The sequence below is a fragment of the Neoarius graeffei genome, chromosome 21 (genome assembly GCF_027579695.1).
Source record: "Neoarius graeffei isolate fNeoGra1 chromosome 21, fNeoGra1.pri, whole genome shotgun sequence".
NCBI lineage: Eukaryota > Metazoa > Chordata > Actinopteri > Siluriformes > Ariidae > Neoarius > Neoarius graeffei.
The window spans coordinates 60552482-60574263 of NC_083589.1; the positions used below are offsets into that span (position 1 = coordinate 60552482).

At 41.6% G+C, this 21782-nt stretch overlaps 1 protein-coding gene across 2 annotated transcripts in view; it reads left to right on the plus strand.

Moving 5' to 3' along the window:
- exoc4 (exocyst complex component 4) overlaps positions 1 to 21782 on the plus strand; it is a 316334-nt gene that overhangs the window by 91932 nt on the left and 202620 nt on the right. For both annotated transcript variants that reach the window (XM_060903439.1, XM_060903440.1), the window contains exons 8-9: positions 9198 to 9343; positions 11017 to 11105. In XM_060903439.1, the coding sequence (XP_060759422.1) occupies positions 9198 to 9343; positions 11017 to 11105 (235 nt within the window). The remainder of the gene's footprint in view (positions 1 to 9197; positions 9344 to 11016; positions 11106 to 21782) is intronic.

Below are 21782 nucleotides of genomic sequence, written 5' to 3' on the forward strand. Positions count from 1 at the left end.
TCTCAATCTCATCTCTCTCACTTTGTCTCCAAGCCGTCCTACATGTCATGTCCTGTCCCTTTTTAATATACTCATTTCTAATCCTGTCCAACTTTGTCACTCCCAATGAACACCTCAATATCTTCAGCTCTGCTCCCTCCAGTTCAGCCTCCTGTCTTTTTGGCTCCAAACCAGACAACATCGCTGCTCTTACTACTGTCTTGTACACTTGCCCTTTCACTCTTGCTGGTACCCTTCTGTCCCAAATCACATTTTCCTCTCCTCTATTCATTCCAACCTGCCTGCACTCTCTTCTTCACTTCTCTTCTGCACTCACCATTACTTTGTCCAGTTGACCCCAGATATTTGAACGCCTCTGCTTTGACCACCTCTATTCCTTGTAGCGGTACCATTCCACTGTCCTCACCGTCTTTCACGCACATGTACTCCGTCTTGCTCCGACTGACTTTCGTTCTGCTTCTCTCTACTGCATATATCCTTATCTCGACGTTTTCTTCCACTTGCTCGCTGTTCTCACTAGAGATGAATAGTGAATAGTATCCTGGTGAATAGTATGGAAGAAATAAAATGTCGGGGCATGCTGTTATGGGAAAATAAACAGTGAGAAGTGGAGTTATTGTTACCTCCCCAGTAGTCAATACTATTCCAACAATAGCATGTACTAACGTCATTTTACAGTGTCTGTAACTTCAAGTTTTATAGCTTTACTCCTGACAGCTACAAAGCACCGACACTGGAGAGTGCTGTCTTTGCAAGAGTCCAATAAATGTGGAGGAAGAGATTTTGATCTGCACGATTTCTGTGATTTTATTTAGTTTTTCTATTATTTTTATCCACTGATTGCAACATTATGGTTCAGGGAAATGGAATTGCAGTGCGATCTCAGTCATAAGGCCCCAAAGACGCAGTAAGTCAGGATGTCTGTCTGTCGGTCTGTCTGTCTTCAAGGACAAATTGGATGCAAATGCAGTTTGTTTTTCACTCTGGATTGGGAAAGAAGCCTCATTATTTTCTTTAATTTCTTGAGGCACGTTGTTGGTGCTTGATGTTCAAAGTGCATGTACTGTACACACCTGAAACTCATTCAGCACTGTTTTTTTTTTTTTTTTTTAAATTATCCTGATTTGTTGCCTAATAGACTGGAAGAGGGTTGCTTTTCTGCACTCATTTTGTTAAGGATGCCTCTTTTTCATGAAAATCTACTGGGGCTTTTTGGAGTTCATTTTGATTAACCTCTGCTTGGCGATACAGACTTGTAGCTACAGAATAATCCCGCTGAGGTGAATGTGAATTTATTTACTAATTTATTATTTGAAAACAAACGTGTGATCCGGAGCAGCAACAAAAGTCATAGCAATGTAATAACTTCATAACTTCAAGGGCATTCACACACAATCCAGTCTTGGAACCCTGAGGGCACTTTTCCAGTTGTTGTCTGCTCCAAGAGTTTTGTACTTTTTGTCAAGTATGAAAGCTGTTTTTGAGCCTCGGAGTGTTGCAGGAGTGATCCTGATTCCTGGTCCTGTTGAAAATGGTAGTCTGGGGCTCACTTGCGCTGTGAAACTCTGTGTGATCCACATTGTGTGTGAAAACTGTCTGCATGCTGAGGTACAGGATTGGTTCGACTTGGCTCGTTAGTTCCTGTTTCAGGAACTGGAGCATTGTAATTAGCTCCCCTTTGTGGTGCTTGTGTTGGACAGAGAGCATCATGAAAAGCGCCTCTTATTCTGGCAAAAAAAAATTTTTAATACAAGAAGTCCTTGCTTGCAGGTATTATGGACATCCAGAAATGCTGGTCTTGATTACTTGAGTGTTGTGGCCAAAGGAAAATAATTAAGAAACTAGATAGATTGTGACTAAAGTCACAGTAATTTGCACTAGCTGACCTTTGTCAGTTGAAGGTCAAGGAAAACTCGCGCCCTGCCGCCCTGAACAACAAGAACAAAAAACCTGATTTGAAAAAATCATGAAAATTGACAGTTATAAGTGATTGGGGGGGGGGGGAATCCTGTTTTTCATAGATCATTCTGGTTCAGTGATCCAGATCAGCACCAAAAGTGATAGCAACGTAATTCAGCCCAGAGGTATTCTTCATGTGAAATTTGGTGATTGGTTGAAAAGTGAATGAGAAATGGTCCTAAAAATGTTGTTAATAATAGAAAGATCCTGAGTGAGCGTAACAATTTGCACTAGCATAAATAAATGAACATCAATCTATTTTTAGACATGTTTACTTCTCTGATTCAGGAGCTTTGGAGCAAATTTGAATTTCCCTCCGGGGATTAATAAAGTGATTCTGATTCAAATGGAGAAACATAATACCTACTATTTTGCACACTTGGAATTGTGCAATCGATCCACAGTTGGGAAAGAATTTGTGAAAGCAAACCTGTGATTATGAGCCCCGCCCACAAATGAGTGTGTGGACTTTCTGATTCAGACTAAATGTTTTGTCTGAAGTGTAAAAGCTGTTTGCTGTTTCTTCCAGGATCACCTGCTCTTTTCTTGGAACAAACCTTGAATATTGATTTTCTTTGTCTCGCTCTTTCCCTCCTGGGTTAAAACCGGCTATTGCAAAACGTTCAGAAACAACCGGCAAAAACACGATGGTGGGATTCATCGGGGATCGAGCTTCTTCCTCATGGCAAGAACGGTTCAATGATTTCCTTCCCCTTCAGCAGAAAGGTCAATTGGGGCTCTTTATCAAGGCTTGAAAAGGGTTTGTGATTCTCACTCATGTCCTAATTTATGGGGCTTTTATTCGTGGCACTTGAATGAACTTGACTTTTTTTTTTTCTTTTTTTTTTTTTAAACACCTTTTATCTAAAGCTACGCCAGGTAAACAGAAAGGAATCCTGTCACTCCTGACTGCGACCTGTCCATTTAAAGCCATGCTGTTATGGAGAACTGTGATGAGTTCACATGGAACTACTGAAACATGAAAAGTTATTAAAATGATAAAGAATAAACAAAAACCAGCCCTGAGTATGTAAATAGAAGAAAAGATCACAATGTTTGGGCTCTTGATGCACCAAGTTGAAAAAAGTACAACTTTTTTATATTTTTATTTATTTAGATTAGATTAGATTAGATTAGATTAGATTCACTTTATTCATCCCACATCGGGGAAATTCATGTGTTACAGTAGCAAGAAAATGTCAAGCAGATAACAAATAAAACTGAAATAAAAATTAGACAAACGAAGGATTAAATACAGAGGGCTATTTGCATTATCTACCGTGAAAAAGTATAGAAAAAATTGCCTTATTGAGAGGCTCGGAAAAATTGCACATTACAGGTAGACTCTGTGTGTGTGTGTGTGTGTGTGTGTGTGTGTGTGTGTATACACGCGCATATATGCATAAAAATAGTTTAGGGCCTATATTATTGCACGTAATAATGGCATTGATGAGAGATGGCAGAGGTAGTAGTGGTGAAGTAGTGCAAATATAACGACAAACAGGTTATTGGTGCTACGTTACAAGTTGTGGGTGTTCTACAGTCTGACAGCAGTAGGTATGAATGACCTGTGGTATCTCTCCTTCTTACACCGTGGGTGTAGCAGTCTACTACTAAACGAGCTGCTTAAAGCCCCCACAGCCTCATGTAGGGGGTGAGAGGGGTTCTCCATGATTGAGGTCAGCTTGGCTAACATCCTCCTCTCACCCACCACCTCAATGGAGTCCAGAGGACAGTCCAAGACTGAGCCAGCCCTTCTGACCAGTTTATTAAGTTTCTTCCTGTCCCTCTCTGAACTTCCACAGCCCCAGCAGACCACAGCGTAGAAAATCGCTGATGCTACCACAGAGTCATAAAAAGTCCTAAGCAGTGTCCTGCACACACCAAAAGACCTCAGTCTTCTCAAGAGGTGGAGACGACTTTGGCCCTTCTTGTACAGGACATCTGTGTTGTTAGTCCAGTCCAGTTTGTTGTTGAGGTGAACACCCAGGTATTTGTACTCCTCAATGTCCAAACCCTGGATGTTCACTGGTGCAATTTGAGGAACCGTCCTTCTGAAATCGATCACCACCTCCTTTGTCTTGCTGGCGTTGATGCGCAGGTGGTTCAGTTCGCACCAGGCGACAAAGTTGGTGATGACCTCTTTGTACTCCAGATCGTCCCCCTCTGGCACACGTCCAATGATGGCTGTATCATCTGAGAACTTCTGGAGGTGGCAGCTGTCCGTATTTATTTATTTATTTATTTATTTATTTATTTATTTGTCAAAGAAATTTCGACCCTGGTTAAAAGCCAAAAATATTTACTACAGCACCAATGCATCTACATCCCTCGACAGCAGCACGATGCAGCAAATCCCACAGATACAAATCAAGAGCTTCAGTTAATGTTCACAATGTTCAAACATCAGAACAGGAAAAATTGTGATCTCACAGTGTGACTTTCACTGTGATATGGGTGTTGGTTTGATCCAGATGGACTGGTTTGAGTATTTCAGAAGCTGCTGATCTCCTGGGGTTTTCACACACAACAGTCTCTAGAGTTTACACAGAATGGTGCAGAAAACAAAAAACACTGAGTGAGCGAGCGACAGTTCTGTGGGTGGAAACAAACGCCTTGTTGATAAGAGAGGGTCAGAGGGAAATGGACAGATTGGCTCGAGCTTTTTGCCAGGAAGGATATAGTAACTCATATAATCACTCTTTACAACTGTGGTGAGCAGAAAAGCATCTCAGCATGCAACAGCAGAAGAACACATTGGGTTCCACTCCTGCAGCCAAGAACAGGGATCTTAGAATCAACAACAAGTTCCTATTAAAGTGGCCAGTGAGTGTATATGGGATCAGATCAAATTGGGTCCCATAGTCAGAGTTTGATTTCCCCCTCAATATATATCATTCTGAAAACTACCTGTACAGACTTTCCTGAACTGAGATGTTTCTCTTTTGTAGATATTGTAATCCAAAGTTCTTGCATTTTAAAGTCACGCAAAAATGATGAGCTCGTCTTTGTTTTGATGATGATGCTTGGAGGATAACCAACTACTTGATCAAACCTTAGGGAATTCGCCTTTATCGAGTGAGGTTTTAAAGTTCTTTACATGTACTGACTGCTTTTACACTGCGTTTATTAAACGCAGTCAAGTCAAGGTTATAAAGTCATCTAAATAAACACAATGCGTTGCCATTTTGGTGAAATATATTGATGTTTTCTTTAAGTATATTCTCGGTACAGACGCTGTTCATCAAAACTCTTCATTTTTTCGCACGAAAACCTGATAAAAGAACCTTTTCCCCCCAAACACAATGACACATACTGTTTCAGTCCTTGCCGTTTTCTTGCTTTACGTCCAGCGTTTCCGGGATCGTCTCCAGATTCATTGTGACCCTGACCACCTCTGAAGATGAATGAATTGTTTTGTTTTATTATTCAAAAGGAAAAAGTTATTGTATGCACAGACTGTGCTGAAGTGTTCTACGCCTCACTGACGCTGTTCTCAGCATGAAACGTTCTTTAATAACATCACCATGTTATCTTGGAGTAAAGGTGACTTTGGGATATAAACAACTTCTTCATAGTTGCAGATTCATAGCACTCGCCAGAAAATAACTGTAGTAAATATAATATGAGAATTGTAACCTTTTTGTTTTTCCTCTCTTATTCTCGGCAATGATCTATTCGCCTGATTTCATGCACAAAGCCAGCGGGATGTTAATGGTGGCCCAAGGATATGACGTTGAAAACCAAGGGCTTGGTAGTGAGAGAGCTCATGGGTCAATACTCCAAACAATTCAACCTTTTTTTGGGGGCGGGCAGGGGAGGAGGATAATGGAAATGCTTGAGGCGGGGGAAAAAAAAATCTTCACATCAGTCCAACAACTCTTTGTATGCTCATTCGTTCAGGACTTGTTTGGCCTGGGAAATAACATCATTGATTCTAGTTTCTTTTTCACACACACCGAGAAAGTTCTTTCTTCTGATGCATCTGCTGATTGACCCTCGGACCCTTTTTCCTCTATCCACATTTCCTCCTCTTGTCTACTTTAGTTGCCCTTAATACTTAATTTCCTCTAAAATCCAACCTAATGTAATTTAAGTAGGATGAAGTCCCTTCATCAGGCAGCCTTTGGCATTTAATTAAGTTGGGGGGGGGCTTACATACTGAGCGCGATCTGTCAGTGAATCAGTTGGTCATTAGTAATTAATACACCGACGCTGCTGTAACTGGCGAGATCGAGACGAGGCCGGCCCAAATAGAGCTGTCTCTGCTTCGTGTGATGTTTGATGGATGTGGATGAGACCTCTTTTTTTTTTTTTTTTTTTTGGTTTCCAGATTTAATCATGCCATTAAGACTCAGATGTATTTCCATGTGCCGTGTCATTCTTGTCTGTGCATGCGGGGTTGCAAATATATCATCATTTTGGCCACTGAATTATGGAGCACTTTGAAATTAGCGAGTTTTAACCTTTTTCCCCCGCCCTCCTCCGTCTGTCCAAGCCTCTTTGAACAGGCGTTTACCGTACGTATTGGGGTTTGCACTTTCAAACAAACCTAATCGTGTCCGTTTGACTGATCCGGGTCATGAAGATCATTTCAGTTTTTGAGTTTTAATAATCCTTGACATGAAATATATTATGGAGTGTCTGTGTACACAGAAACCACGCTATAAAGAACTCCTTGGGGGACGCCCAAATAGTTTGTTGTACTGAAAAATTCGTAATACTGAAATGGACCCACTTGTCACACCAAACACTTATGTTATAGACGAAATTTTTGCCACGTTCTCCTTAGCACGAGTTTCTCCTTCCGAGTCACGATCACAGGTTACTGATTCCATTAAAGGATTACGAACAGAGAGGCAATGATTTCTTCATCTGGTATGGAAATGGAGGTTACTGGTGGATTGTTGTCAATGTCCACCAGGGTCCTCCAGAAAATCTGAAGTAGCCGGTTAAAAAAAAAAAAGTCGTAGGCAGCTCTGGAATTTGCGGAGGCAAAGGAGGTGAATGCTAGAAGAGGGGTCTAGGGGTCATATCCCCCCCCCAGAAAATGTTGAAATTTACATGCCTTCTGGTAGCCTGGGAAATCCCATGCTGCTTTGCACAATCGTTCCGATCTGAAAAGACAGCATGGAAACTATGGTCTAAAGGCTCGCCTGAGTTAGGGAGCCAATCAGAGAGTGGGGAGGGGTGGAAAGACGGTGACGCGTACTACTCAACAAATGGAAGCTTGTAGTTTATTTGGGACTGTTTACGGATCACATTTAACATGGCGGCGAGCGATACGAACCAAACTTCTCTCATATTTGTCTTGCACAAACGGCAGTAATTGTTCGGTGCCATTGTTTTCCTATTTTTGTTTTGCCTTCTCTTTCTCTTTCCTTTTCTTCTTCGTCTCTTCGCCGCTCTAACTACGTCACCAGGTACAACTGCCATGATTGGCCATGGGCCAAATGATAGACATTCGCAACATCCAATAAACGGCCGTTGACAATCGTAAACCACACCTCCCCTACGAGAAATTCAATAGGCGGATTCCAGACCATATTTCACTTGTGATATGGTCTGGTGTTAACCAGACTAGCCTTCTGGTGCATTGTCAGTGAAATGAATGACTAACCATTTCCTTGTAAAATACTTGCAGAATATGTATGAAATTTCCCTCCAGATGTTTGTGTGCTTGGCTTTCTCAGTTACCCTCTGTAGTATGCTGCCTGACTCTGTAACATAACTACACACACTGCGGCATGGTCATGTGGTCCAGCTCAGCCAACCAGAGCTCAAGAATCTATCAGCAAATACAGTATGGCGTCACTTTTGGTTATGCTAGATGCTAATCGAAGACTATTTTTGTGGTGGAATCATTGGATTTGCAGCAAATGATGGGCAGCAGAGACTACATAAATCGCTTGAACACTGAAAGGCAAGTTTTTTTGGGGGGATAGAGTAGCCAGCGCAGACAGTCTGTGTAGGCAGAGAAAAACTCTGGTCCACCCACTGACTCGGGCGGCACGGTGGTGTAGTGGTTAGCACGGTCGCCTCACAGCAAGAAGGTTCTGGGTTTGAACCCAGTGGCCGGCGAGGGCCTTTCTGTGTGGAGTTTGCATGTTCTCCCCATGTCTGCGTGGGTTTCCTCCGGGTGCTCTGGTTTCCCCCACAGTCCAAAGACAATATGGGACGGCCTTGGGCTGAGGTGCCCTTGAGCGAGGCACCGAACTCGCAACTGCTCCCCGGGCGCTGTTTGCATGGCTGCCCAGTGCTCTGGGTATGTGTGTGTGCTCATTGCTCATGTGTGTGTTTTCACTGCTTCAGATGGGTTAAATGCAGAGAGGAAATTTCACAAGTGTGTATCATGAATAAAGTTGTAAAGAAAGATAAAGAAAAAAAGAATGACTCAGTATGTTTTCTAAATTTTTCCCAGTCAGTTCATTCATGCGTTGCAAATCACAGATGTCCGCAGTCATTTTGTCCTTTTCAATCCTTCAGTCAGTGTTCTTGATATTTGTTCATGATCAACACCTCAGTGAGGCTTGTTCAGCCTTTGTTTTATGGCCTTAACACTTATTGTTAGCTTGACTCCGGACTTGATTTCTTATTGTTTGTCTCTCGTGGGAAGCGGAGCAAATGGCTCAGTGTGTCACATAAGCAGGCGAATGACTGATGTAATTACAGGAAGAGTGTTTGTTTATGAACAGGCAGGCAAATGGGACAAAAACATAAGACAAAGGCAGGGTTGTGAAATGGGCAATGGTCATGCGAGGCACAAACAGAATGGTGGAGACAAAGATGAAGGGCAGAATCCAAATACAAAGTCAAAACCAGAAAGGCAGTACACCAGTATAAGACTTGGTAATGTGAGACACCAGGTACAGCGCATATACTTCACCAAGTCTGTTTGTTAGCGTCTTTATAAGAGTGTGCTGTGATTGCACTCTAATCTGGAACAGGTGCATGGTACTGTAATTAGTCCTAATGGTGATGCATGTGCTGCATGCTCCAAGCTCCAAAATGCATGGATGTGACAGTGATTGTTGTTTTTGAAGGCTCCGACTCATTGACATGAAAGGTGGGGGACACGAACTTAGTTCGTTATATGCGAAAGTTCATCATAAAAGAGTTTGTTATAGCAGGCTTGCAGTGTAATATGATTTCACACAAAATCCACTCTTGCAACTTGTTGCGACTAGAAGCTGAATCCCTCATCACGTTCTCTTGATTGATGTGTGAATTTCTGGCAGGTGCTCCTGATGGACTACCTGGACGTAAAGAACACACGCAGCGCAGCCGAACCCTCGGCCCAGCTCTCCTACGCGAGCACCGGCAGTGACTTTGGAGCGTTTTTCGCCAAGAAGAAACCACTTCGTCCCAAACAGTCTCTCTTCAAGTAAGCACAGTCCACATATTCCTTTTTAAGATGTTGTATGAAATGACTTTAGCTTTGTTTTAATGTGTTGCAATTCATTCTGGAATGATGTCTTCATTGTCTGATGATACAGAGCAAATATTATAGCAGTCGAATCTCAGTCAGAGTGGAGTTTAAAAGTTTGTATCCCTGTTAAAAGCTCGACTAACATCTCATTGCAGTGTCGGAATGACTGAAATAAATCAACACCTCTTTACTTTAAGTCATAGTCATAACACACAATTAAACCAGGCTTAAACTCTGAAGTTATGAGAGAGTTTTTGACCTTTTCTAGAGCCTGGAAATGATAGAATGGAGTGTTTTGAGACATTGTTATTGAAAAGTATAATTTGAAAATGGAAGAAATAAAGATGTGACCGAAGATTGGACCAAAAAAAGAATCAACACAAGGTTGAAAAGTACTTATTTATGTCCAAATGTTCATTTGTAATATTTTCAGAGCTTTTTATTCCTGTCTCTCGATTACGTTCATTATGTCTTATATTAGATATGGTGAGTTTTTTTCTTTTTTTATCAGACATCTAGTTTTAGGTTTGTTTACCTGACATGTTTCGACGTACATAACTGTCGTCTTCCTCAGAGTGTCACCGGATGTTGTCGGTGACGCATCTTATCAGCTGATGTTTCCGAAGGCGTGACCTTCCTGTCTATTGCCATACATTAGAGGATTAGCGGAACGCATCCCAAGAGTAATGAGGAAACACAACATCAACACACCTGTCAAACCATGCACAACACTCCGTCAGATCCTGGTTCATCCGAAAGACAGAATACAGTACATCCGGACAACAGATGCAACACCATATATGAGATTCCATGCCAATCATGCAATAAAACCTACATTGGGGAGACAGGGAGGAGCTTCACCACAAGGAAAAATGAACATAGAGTGCGAAAAGGAGACCGCTACAAGACAAACCCGAACAATAAAAGAAAAGGCACGACAGGAAAATTACAAGTCAGCCATAACAGACCATTGAAAAAGAGAAAATCACATTATGGACTGGGGGAATGCCAGAGTCATCCGCACAGAAGATAATAAACATCAGCGCTGGATCAGGGAGGCCATGGAGATCCGAAAGCGAAGCCCGAGGACCATCAACCGGGATGAAGGAGCATACATGCTCTCCCATACCTGGAGTGCCACCTTGCAGGGGACGAACGGACAGCAGAAGACATGACCGGCCTGTCAAACCAGACAGGAAGGCCACGCCTTCGGAAACAAAAGCTGATAAGATGCGTCACCAACAGCATCCGGTGACACTCTGAGGAAGACGACAGTTACGTACGTCGAAACATGTCAGGTAAACAAACCTAAAACTAGATGTCTGATAAAGAAAAAAACTAACCATTTTAATTCCTGTGGCGCAGCAGTTAGAGTTGCCACCTCACGCAGCTCTGGGATTCGATCCTGAGCTCGGGTTACTGTCTGTGTGGAGTTTCACACATTCTCTGTCTCTGTGGGTTTCCTTTGTATTCCCTTTTCACATCAGTGTTCCCACGATAGACTCCTAACCAGGATAAAGTTCTTCCTGAACATGAATGAATGAAGATCGTGTTGTTTTCATCTGTATGAAGTATGATGTAAAGGAGTGCACCAGCTTTTGCACGGAGTTAAGAATCTCTTTTTGCAGGTTTGAATCGTCCTCCCACGCCATAAGCATGAGCGCGTACCTGCGAGAACAGCGACGAGAACTTTACAGCAAGAGCGGAGAGCTCCAAGGTGAGTGTAAGGGTGATGGAGAGGAGGGGCGGGGCGGGACGGCGATGGAGGGAGGAGGGGTGGGGCGGGACGGCGATGGAGGGAGGAGGGGCTGGGCATGAAGTCCTCAAGGTGAAAAAGCTGCTCTCTGCTGTGTATCTGCTCCATGCTGCTTGTTTCTTCTCTTCCTGGTGTGACTTCTTTCCCTTTTTGTCTTGTACACGTACACGGGGTGAGACAGAGACACGGACACCCCAGAGAGCGTCTCAGCTCCTCAGTCTGCCTCTCTTTTCCCCTCACATCAGGATGACCTTGCAGTTTCAATCAGTACTGCTTGACAGCAGTGCTTGTGCTTGTCTTTTTTTTTTTGGTCCTAGCACCCAATTCCACAGAGTCACGGGCTGTGTGAAATGATGAGCGAAAGAGGTGTTGGTAGGCTGAGAAAGTGAGAGAGGAGTGAAAGACAGATGCTTCTTAGTAAATAAAGACTTGAAAAAAAAAAGTTTTGATTCTCTCGAAATTGTCTGGTTTTGTTAGAGGAAAATAATCAGCGATGAAGCGGAGTGACTGTTAACACACCAGAGTTTATTATTTTCTTATAGCAGCATGTCGTGAAGTGTTTTATCCCTCTTATAGCACAGCGTACTGTATTTGTTAAAGAGTCTGTTTTTTTTTAAAATCTGTTTGTCGTTACGTTTAACGTCATGGAATGTCCTCAGAACAAGATGGTTCCTGTTCTCCTGGCTTTTCTTGTTACTAAGAAACTGAAATGCGTCAACGCTTTGCTGTATCAGAAAACGTAAAATTTTAAAAATGGAGATTTTTTTTTTTACAGGTAGCGTACCGGACAAAACTTTGTACACTCCTGGTCATGCATAGGTTTTTCTATTTTGTATTGTGACGATTTTCTACGTTGTAGAACAATACTGAAGACATCAAATCTATGAAATAACATGTGCTGTGCAAAAGTTTAAGGCACATGTAAAGAAATGCTGTCGACCAAAAACGGATTAAAACATAATTCAATTAAATGTTTCAACATTAAAAAAAATGCTATAAACAGTGAAATAAAGTCAGTATTTGGTGTGAGACAAATTCCCTTTGCTTTAAAAAAAAAAATCCGTCTCAGGTCCAGTGAGGTCAGTTTTATGTGGAAATGATCTGTAGGTTTTCCTGAGCATCTTACAGAACCAGCCACAGTTCTTCTGGACACTTTGACTGTCACACTCACTTCTTCATTTTACACCAAAACCCAGCAGCCTTCAGTATGCTTTCTTTTTCCATCTGAAAAGTGCTCTCTGATGGAATACGCTGCTCAGATACATTTTTTCTTTCTTTCTGTAGTATTTAATTTTATGCTGGGAAAAAAAAACAACATACATTTGGAACTCTAAGGGTGTATAGACCCCTTCGTATGTTTGTAAACAAACCGACCGTTGCCAGGATGCGCGCGCAGCCTGGACTCAGAAACAGTGGCGCTGCCCATAGACCGGCATTATGAGCTGTCAGATTATGCCAAACAATTGTCGTTACAAGATCGAGAATGCTACATAAATAAGTTAACTCTAACAAGTGGACATCGCCTACCGGATCCGTATTTAATTAAAGAGTGGACGGACGATGTTAGTAAGTTCCCTGGTATACAATGGCCAGATATATACTCGTACCTTATTGACAAGACTTCAGTGTACACCCACGAAAAACTTCGTGCCTACAAGTCTTTAGACGCATATGATTATGTGCGGGCATGTACAACTTGATTAACAATGGGACATTCATATTCATTTTGTTTTAATCAAATTATGCCAGTGATGTGATGGCAATGTGGCTTTAGCTACAACAGCAAATACCAACGCTAAACAGCAATTTGCAGGAGGGAATGGCATGAAAGGAATGATAGTGTAAAGAGTGCAGCTAAGAGAAATCAGAGCTGCGTAAAAAGCGAGAGGCAGAGAGCAGAAATGACACTGAACGGGGCGGGAGCTAGGTTAGAGCAGTCAACGTAAGTTGGCGTTTAGAGTGAGGGCACACAATTTTACCTTTCCATCCTTGCTTTAAAATTGTGATTTTCGGCATACACAAATAATGATGGCACAAAATCTGGACTGCTTGAGTCAAGTGAGACCTCTCCTACAAACAAAACTGCATGCAAAGCTAAGTTAACATGCTAACAATATTCATTACATTGTGTAACTATGACCCAGCTAATCAGACAAACGTTACCAAAGTATTTTGCTACATCAATAAACGAAGACTAGAAAGAATAAAAAAGAAAGATATAATAAATAGCCTGATCTTACCTGTGATGAAGTGGGCGCTGCAAACCCGCGCATTTTTGATGGTGCTTTCATCCCAGTCTACACGTTCGATGGCTTGTAGCCATAGACGTCGGCGATTTTTTTTTTTTTTTTTGGAATGGGTGAGACCCTGCTGGAATTCTGAACATTTTAACCCCATCACTGCTACGATTCTGACACCCGACAACACAACAACTAGGCATTTCTGAGTCTTTTGTGGGTCCAGGCTGCGCACGCAATTTCCACTTACGTATGAATGACGTTTACTGTGAAGGGGTCTATTCAGACCAGGATAGTTCGATAGTTCACTTGCTTTGGTCCGAACCAAATGTTTTTGTTTTTTTTTCATTTTGGTGCGGTTCGCTTTCACACTGTACATTTTAGTAAGCGGATCAAAATCTGTCAACAAAGCCACGCGCCCTGAGGCCGTTCAGCTATTGGTCAGAGACAACACGCGCACAAAGCGTTAAGTTCAAAAGTAGTCACGGAGGCTTTCCGTGCTGTTATTCTTTTTAATGTCATCAAAGCTATATGTTTTTTCCAGTTTTTACTGTTTTCACAATTGTGCGATTCCTATGCTGTTGTACAAGTAATTTATCAACGACGACGACAAAGGGCAAGGCGGCTACGGAGGATAGCGCTGATGAGCGCACATCATGTTGTGACAGTTCTGGCTCTTCACGCAATAGATGAATTTCTTTTTTGCGTCGCTAGTACCGCCACTTTTTGAAAGAATGTCCCTGATTTTATTGTAGGTCTGACGGAGTTTCTTCACTTTTAGCCGACATTGTTCTGGGGAGCGCGTGAACCCCTTCTCCTTCATTTTCTCACTGAATACAGCAAACACGTCGGCATTTTTGTGTGTTCTCTCCAAAAGCTCAGATATGTGGACATCTGCCCATATATCCACAAGGGTGCGCGTTTCTTCCTCGGCCCACGTTTGCCCCCTACTCATTTTCTGTACTCTGTAGTCTAGCCTACCACTGGTCTGAATGACTGAATGACTGTTGTAAGGTTCCCTTGACAACCGAAACAGTGTTTGCACTTTGCGGTGGAGTGTCAAGACTCTGTTTCCCATAATGCTCGACAAACGACGGAAGCTCCCGAGGTACAAAAAAGCAAAACTGTCGGATTAGGTCCGGTCTGCTTTCACACCTCCAAAAGATCCGCACCAGGGTTCCTTTGGTCCGGACCGAGTCCGACCTTGCAGCTCGGTCTCGGTCCGCTTGTTTGGTCCGGACCAGAGTTCGGTGGTTTGTATTCAGACCAACCCAAAAGGTCCGGACCAAGGGAAATTTGGTTCGTTTGGTCCGGACCAAACAACGTAGGTGTGAATACGCCATAAAATGTTTTTGTCATGTTTTGACTTGATAATGTAGAAGTCATAAAATAGAAATCTATGACACAGTTTGTATGGGGAAAAAATAGGGGGCCTGTATATGGAATTATTTAGTAAGCAAAATATGTTTGATATTTTAGATTCGTCAGTGTATCCAGTGTTTCCCTTGATGACGTTTTTCACACTATTGTCATTATCTTAACCAGCTTCATGAGGGAGTCACCTGGAATACTTTTCAATCAACAGGCGTGTCTCGTTAGAAGTTAATTAGTGGACGAGTTTCTTGCTGTCTTAATGTGTTTGAGATCAAATAGTAAATAATAAAAATACAGTAAATAGCCCTATTCAACACCACAACTTTAGTCATCCATATTATGTCAAGAACCGCTCAACGTAGTCAAAAGAAACGACATCTATCATTACTTTAAGACACAAAGAAGTGTCTTTTAATTAATGAAAATAAAAAAAAAAAACACAGAATGAGAAGGCGTGTCCACACTGTTGACTGGTCCTGTATGTAGTGCGATAGAGCAGCGCAGTCATGTTTCTCTCTCTGTCCTTTTCTTCATATTGCATATGATATTTGGTGTCAGTCACAACCACACCCTGAAATACACCAATTAATTCAAGACAACAAATAGTCTGTGCTCTGTGCACTTTTTCCCTGAGAGAAACAGAAGGAAATAAAATATTTGTATGGCTGAATGCCTTGAAGCATTATAAAAAGGAGATGAGATTTCCCTGTTTCATTTAGCCCGTCACAAAAGCGAGCGCTGGGCCCCAGTCTGTGAGGTGAATAGAGGGAGAGACGACTGAACGACTGGAATCATTTAAAAAGTGAAATAAGTTTGGCGAGAGCTGTAGGGAAGACTTGTGGAAAGTCATTGTTTTCATTCTGCTGTCTTAAGAGCCATTCAAGGGTTTCTGAAGACGTAGATTAGAAATATGAATCGAGACCGGTGGAGAAACGTTTCACGCTGGCTTTAATTAAGTTTGCAGTGGAAGAGCCGAGCTCACTGAATGGCCTCGTTTGGTTCGAGAGAAATGATATTCTTGGCTGTAGTTTAGCTGTGGGATTGTAAACTGCAGAATACAGCACTGTATCTTGTATAGTCCTTTTTTTTTTTTTTTTTAAAATACAGTCTTTTTGTGATAGATTTTTGATGATTTATACATTGCGTCAGTACGGAAACATTTTAGAGTTACAAACGCTCGTTTTCCAGCACAGAATCAAATGTTACAGAGGAAAAAAATGCATCTGAGCAGCGTATTCCATAAGAGAGCACTTTTCAGATGAAAAAAGAAAACATAATGAATAGGGTGCATCAGTTGCCCTCACTTTCATAAAATCTGATGCATTTTTGTTTGGGTGTTCCTTTTCACCAATAAAGACATCCTGTAAAATGTTTTGACCATATTCAAAAGTCTAATGGTGGCACCATGAGGTTCATTTTTTGCCAAAAAACGCTTATTTTATGTTTTCGCGTAAGGTTTGAATCACAATGTTGGACTCCATTTATTGATTTCTTGTGAGCCAGAGATCATGTTAAGAACCTTTGCAAGGGATTGAGAAGCATTAATGTGATTCATAATACATTTGTATTGTTTAAAAGTAGTTGAACAATGATTCAATAAACAGCTAAAACTCAAACTGTGCTTGATAATATATTTAGAATATGCACTAAAAATGTGTATCTAAGATATTTGGTATACTCTATAAGGTGCCATAATGTTTCATGAAAAGTGATTGAAATTTTGTCATAAAAGTCATAAAATAGCAGCTTTTTCCATAACTTTGAGCTCCTGGTGCCACCATTACACTTTTGAATTTTGTCAAAATATTTCACCCAGTGTGTTTCCTTACCAAAAGGAACATAAAAACAAAAATGCATCATGATCGGAGGAACTTTTCATTTTTAGGGGGCAACTGATGCACCCTAATAATGAAGGCTGCTGGGTTTTGGTGTAAAATGAAGAAGTGAGTGTGACAGTCAAAGTGTCCAGAAGAACTGTGGCTGGTTCTGTAAGATGCTCAGGAAAACCTACAAATCATTTCCACATAAAACTGACCTCACTGGACCTCAGACTACTGTTTTTGTTTGTTTGTTTGTTTGTTTTTATATATATATATATATATATATATTAGGGCTGTAACGATACACCCAACTCACGATTCGATTCGTATCACAATTTTTGACCCACGATTCGATACACCCACGATTTTTTAAAAAATGTATTTTTAAAGTAGTAAATTTGACTTATTAACATTTACTTACTTACATTAACTATTTAATAACAAATAATTCAGACCACTGCAGAGAATGAGTAATATGTATGCAAAAATGAACAAATGTATATCCAAAGATTGTTTTATTTCTCAAAATAATACTGTTGAGCTGGAAGCTCTGTTTTTTTCGGTTCTGAAAAAGTAATTTTTCCAAATCGTGTAAATCCGTTAAGATTTTTTTTTGGGGGGGGGGGGGGGGGGGGTATAGGGGTGGCTCTCTCACTGTCTCACTCTCATAGGGCCAATGATTTTCTGTGATCGCGGAAAACAGATGGAAATTACGGAATTTTTATAGTGAAACATTGCTCACGTGTCAGTGTAAGTGCCGCTAACGCCCAAGCAGACATGCCTTCAGTGTTGCCAGATACTGCTAACATTTTCCACCCCAAAATATGTTCAAAACCAGCCAAAAAGCACCTAAAACCGCCCAATCTGGCAACACTGCATGCCTTTCCGGTCAAGTGATTGTGATTGGCTTGTGGCACACCTAGCCAGCCAATGAGCTGCTTGTTTACAGATTAGCTCCCCGCGTCGCAACCAGAATGGCGACCGCTTAAAAGAAACGAATGCTCTGGTGGCCAAGGACGCCATATGGTTGCCAGTGGCGAGTGTGGACATGGCGTGACTCGCAGAAGATTGTCGCAGGTCGGCGAAAAAATGACTTACTAATAGATATAAAAGTAATTTAAGCAAGTTTAAAATGTAATTTAAATAAAAAGTAAAGTATTCATAAATTGAAGTTTGGAAGCGCCTCTGTTTTTGGGCTGAGGAGAAGTTTGAAAGGGTGTACAGCGATTCTGCCTTCTTGTATTGCGACATGGATCGTGGCTCTGCATATCGCGATTTCGATTTCGATACGCATATTGTTACAGCCCTAATATATATATATATATATATATATATATATATATAAAATAAAATACTGATGATGTTTCATTTATTACTGGTTACTGCTCTTGATGTTTTTATTTTCCTGTAGAAACCTTTAATTTCAGTCTTTTTGAAGGCATCTTTGCTGTACAGTATTTCATCGCATGCGTCCGAGACTCTGCATTTCAGCCATCCAGACCGAGTGCTTGTGTAAATACTGCATCAGAGTTGATCAGTGTATTAAATAAAAAAAAAAACAAAACAAAAAAAAACCTGGGTTGTAATTCAACAGCTCTAGGTTTCTTTCGAAACATGAATCCCCACGGGTCCTGGGGCATTTTTTTTCTATTTCATCTTCTCCAGTCTGATCAGCTGAAGGAAGCCCAGAGTCCAGAGGCGAGCTCCAGAGAGAGGTAGAGTTGTCTGAAAAGGCTCACCCTTTCTGGACGGATTAGTGAAGCGACAGTGTGAGAAGTCGTCAGTGATTTATTTAATGTTGGTGTTTAAAGACAACTGGATGGAGGAGTGCATGTTAGTTGTTCCCATCTGTTCAGAGTAGTGCTGTGTGGAGAGGGGGCAAAAAATCAACAACACAGGAGCTGGTGTGGGTTTTTATTTTTATTTTTTAAACTTTAATACAGATGATCTGATATAACAAATGTTTGGGACTTGTACATCACATGCTCCACAAAATGTGTGATGGATAATAAATTAAGCTTTTTTATTTTATGTTTTTTGTGAAGGTGTGTGTGTGTTTGTTTATTTTTAAAGAAAATTGTTGACCATTTATCGAAAGAGTGTCACGTGTCAGTGCTTTGTTACAGCTTGGTAGGTTTCTCAGGACGGGAAAGTCTTCAGGACAGAGGAGTTAAAGATACACTACCGTTCAAAAGTTTGGGGTCACTTTGAAATGTCCTTATTTTTGAAAGAAAAGCACTGTTCTTTTCAATGAAGATCACTTTAAACTAATCAGAAATCCACTCTATACATTGCTAATGTGGTAAATGACTATTCTAGCTGCAAATGTGTGGTTTTTGGTGCAATATCTCCATAGGTGTATAGAGGCCCATTTCCAGCAACTCTCACTCCAGTGTTCTAATGGTACAATGTGTTTGCTCATTGCCTCAGAAGGCTAATGGATGATTAGAAAACCCTTGTACAATCATGTTAGCACAGCTGAAAACAGTTGAGCTCTTTAGAGAAGCTATAAAACTGACCTTCCTTTGAGCAGATTGAGTTTCTGGAGCATCACATTTGTGGGGTCGATTAAATGCTCAAAATGGCCAGAAAAATGTCTCGACTATATTTTCTATTCATTTTACAACTTATGGTGGTAAATAAAAGTGTGACTTTTCATGGAAAACACAAAATTGTCTGGGTGACCCCAAACTTTTGAACGGTAGTGTATGTATAGTCTGTTCAGTTTCTCAGTAAAATGAGGTGGCAGGGAGGGGGTGATCAAGTACCGGTTTGTGAATGGAGAGCGAGGCCAGGGAAGGAAGGTGAGTGGCAAAACGATCACACCTGTGGCTAATTAACGTTGGTGTGCGTTTTTTCCCAGTGACGGCCAAGATGATGAAAGGAGGGGCCAAGAGGAGAAGGGGTCGGTACTCGGGGTGTTAAAACAGAAACCCGCCTGTGCTCATGTTTCAGTGTCTGCTTTCAATCAGGGAGTCAGTACACTTTTTTTTTTTTTTTAAATATACACTACCGTTCAAAAGTTTGGGGTCACCCAGACAATTTTGTGTTTTCCATGAAAAGTCACACTTTTATTTACCACCATAAGTTGTAAAATGAATAGAAAATATAGTCGAGACATTTTTCTGGCCATTTTGAGCATTTAATCGACCCCACAAATGTGATGCTCCAGAAACTCAATCTGCTCAAAGGAAGGTCAGTTTTATAGCTTCTCTAAAGAGCTCAACTGTTTTCAGCTGTGCTAACATGATTGTACAAGGGTTTTCTAATCATCCATTAGCCTTCTGAGGCAATGAGCAAACACATTGTACCATTAGAACACTGGAGTGAGAGTTGCTGGAAATGGGCCTCTATACACCTATGGAGATATTGCACCAAAAACCAGACATTTGCAGCTAGAATAGTCATTTACCACATTAGCAATGTATAGAGTGGATTTCTGATTAGTTTAAAGTGACCTTCATTGAAAAGAACAGTGCTTTTCTTTCAAAAATAAGGACATTTCAAAGTGACCCCAAACTTTTGAACGGTAGTGTATGAATCAGTCCTTTTGCTGTGTTTGGCAGGTGCGTGCACACACATGCATACAGTATATATCAGAATTCAAGTACCAACCCCTTGTTTTGCCACTACTCTTCCTTCCCTGGTCTCAAGGCCAATTTATGCTGGCAACCCAGTCCTTGCAGATGGCGCCGCAGATGGTGTCTGCGTAGCCCCCCCCCACCTTCGCAGACGCTCTGCGTGCACCTCCCAAAAATTGTGACCACCGCAGACAGCGTCGCAGACAAGAGGGCTCTGATTGGTCCACTCTACATCCGCTGTACACGCACTTCCGCTTCCCTACTTTCCCGGTTTGGTTTGTTTTCACAACCGGCATTTTTAAAAACACGAGCGAAGATGGAGCAGCACGAAGAGCGGTTGATCGAGGAAGTGAGGAAGTACGTACATCTATACGACTCCAGTTCTAGTCATTATAAGTAACCGGAGGATAAACACTCCACTAACCACACCCACCAACTACTCCTAGCGATTTCGCGACTTCGCGCCCCCTTGCGTTGTGGCGGTGAATAACATCGTGCACGCCTATTACTCCCCGCTCAACGATAAATTACAACTGTCTGTGAAAAGCTATCTGCGAAAGCCTTGTCGCAAGAGCATGCAGAGGCCTTCACTCTTCACAAACTGGCGCTCGATCACCCCTTCCCTGCCACAAATGACAAGCTGCATCTTTATTTTTATTTATTTATTTAGGAATTTATTTTTTTTTGGGGGGGGAGAAGAGGAGAGGAAATGTAGCTGCTGTAACATAAGTGAAAGCACACACTTTTTCATGGACGTTCCACAGCATTAAATGTCTAAATCAGCTCAGCGTTTAAATGATAAACCATTAAAATTCATTCATAAGTGACTGTGGTGCAAGTCGACGCTTTGCTTCACGTCAGGCCCCATCGTATAACATCATCCCAGGGAGGGTTGTTTTGTTTAATTCCTTATGTACTATCGACACAGCAGGTGGTAGAGCTGTGCCTCGGTTCTACATTGTAATTGAGTGCGTTGTATTTGGTGCATCAGCTCCAATGACGGAGTAAAACCTACACATCTTGAGATCAGCATCGTGAATAATGTAGAATTTAATCAGTTCCTGTCAGAGCAAAATGGCTTTTGTGTGTGTGTGTCATGTTGCTTTCTCCTCCTCTGTTCTTCTTTCTCTCTCTCTCCATCTCTTTCCCCGCAGGACTATGTGAAGGCACTGCTGTGGTAGTTATTATAAAAACACACAAGAGCCTCTGAAGCTTAATTACAGCCTTCTCAGCTCGAGCATGACTTGTACAGTTCAATTAATCCTCAACTTCCATCCGAGAGGTTCATTACCGCTCAACATGTGGGCACATCTGCATCTCTGATCCTCTCCCCGTGTCCTGCGCCGTACTCTAGACGTGACACTCGGGGTTTTGAAGCATGCAGGATAATGGAGGAGAAATGACTGGATGCGACAGAGACCTCATTTCAGTCTCATTCCTCCGTTTAAAGCTAACGAGAGCGTCACAGAGCGCTGCTCATAATGGAGACGTGTCCTTATATCTCGCTAAACACGGAAAGAAACGGGTCAGTCGGAATGCAGGAGCGGTGTGGCGTGTATGTCGGGAACCGGGCGAGTCACGGAGCATTTTATGTTCCTTGGTTTCCTCCAAACACTGGTTCTAAAT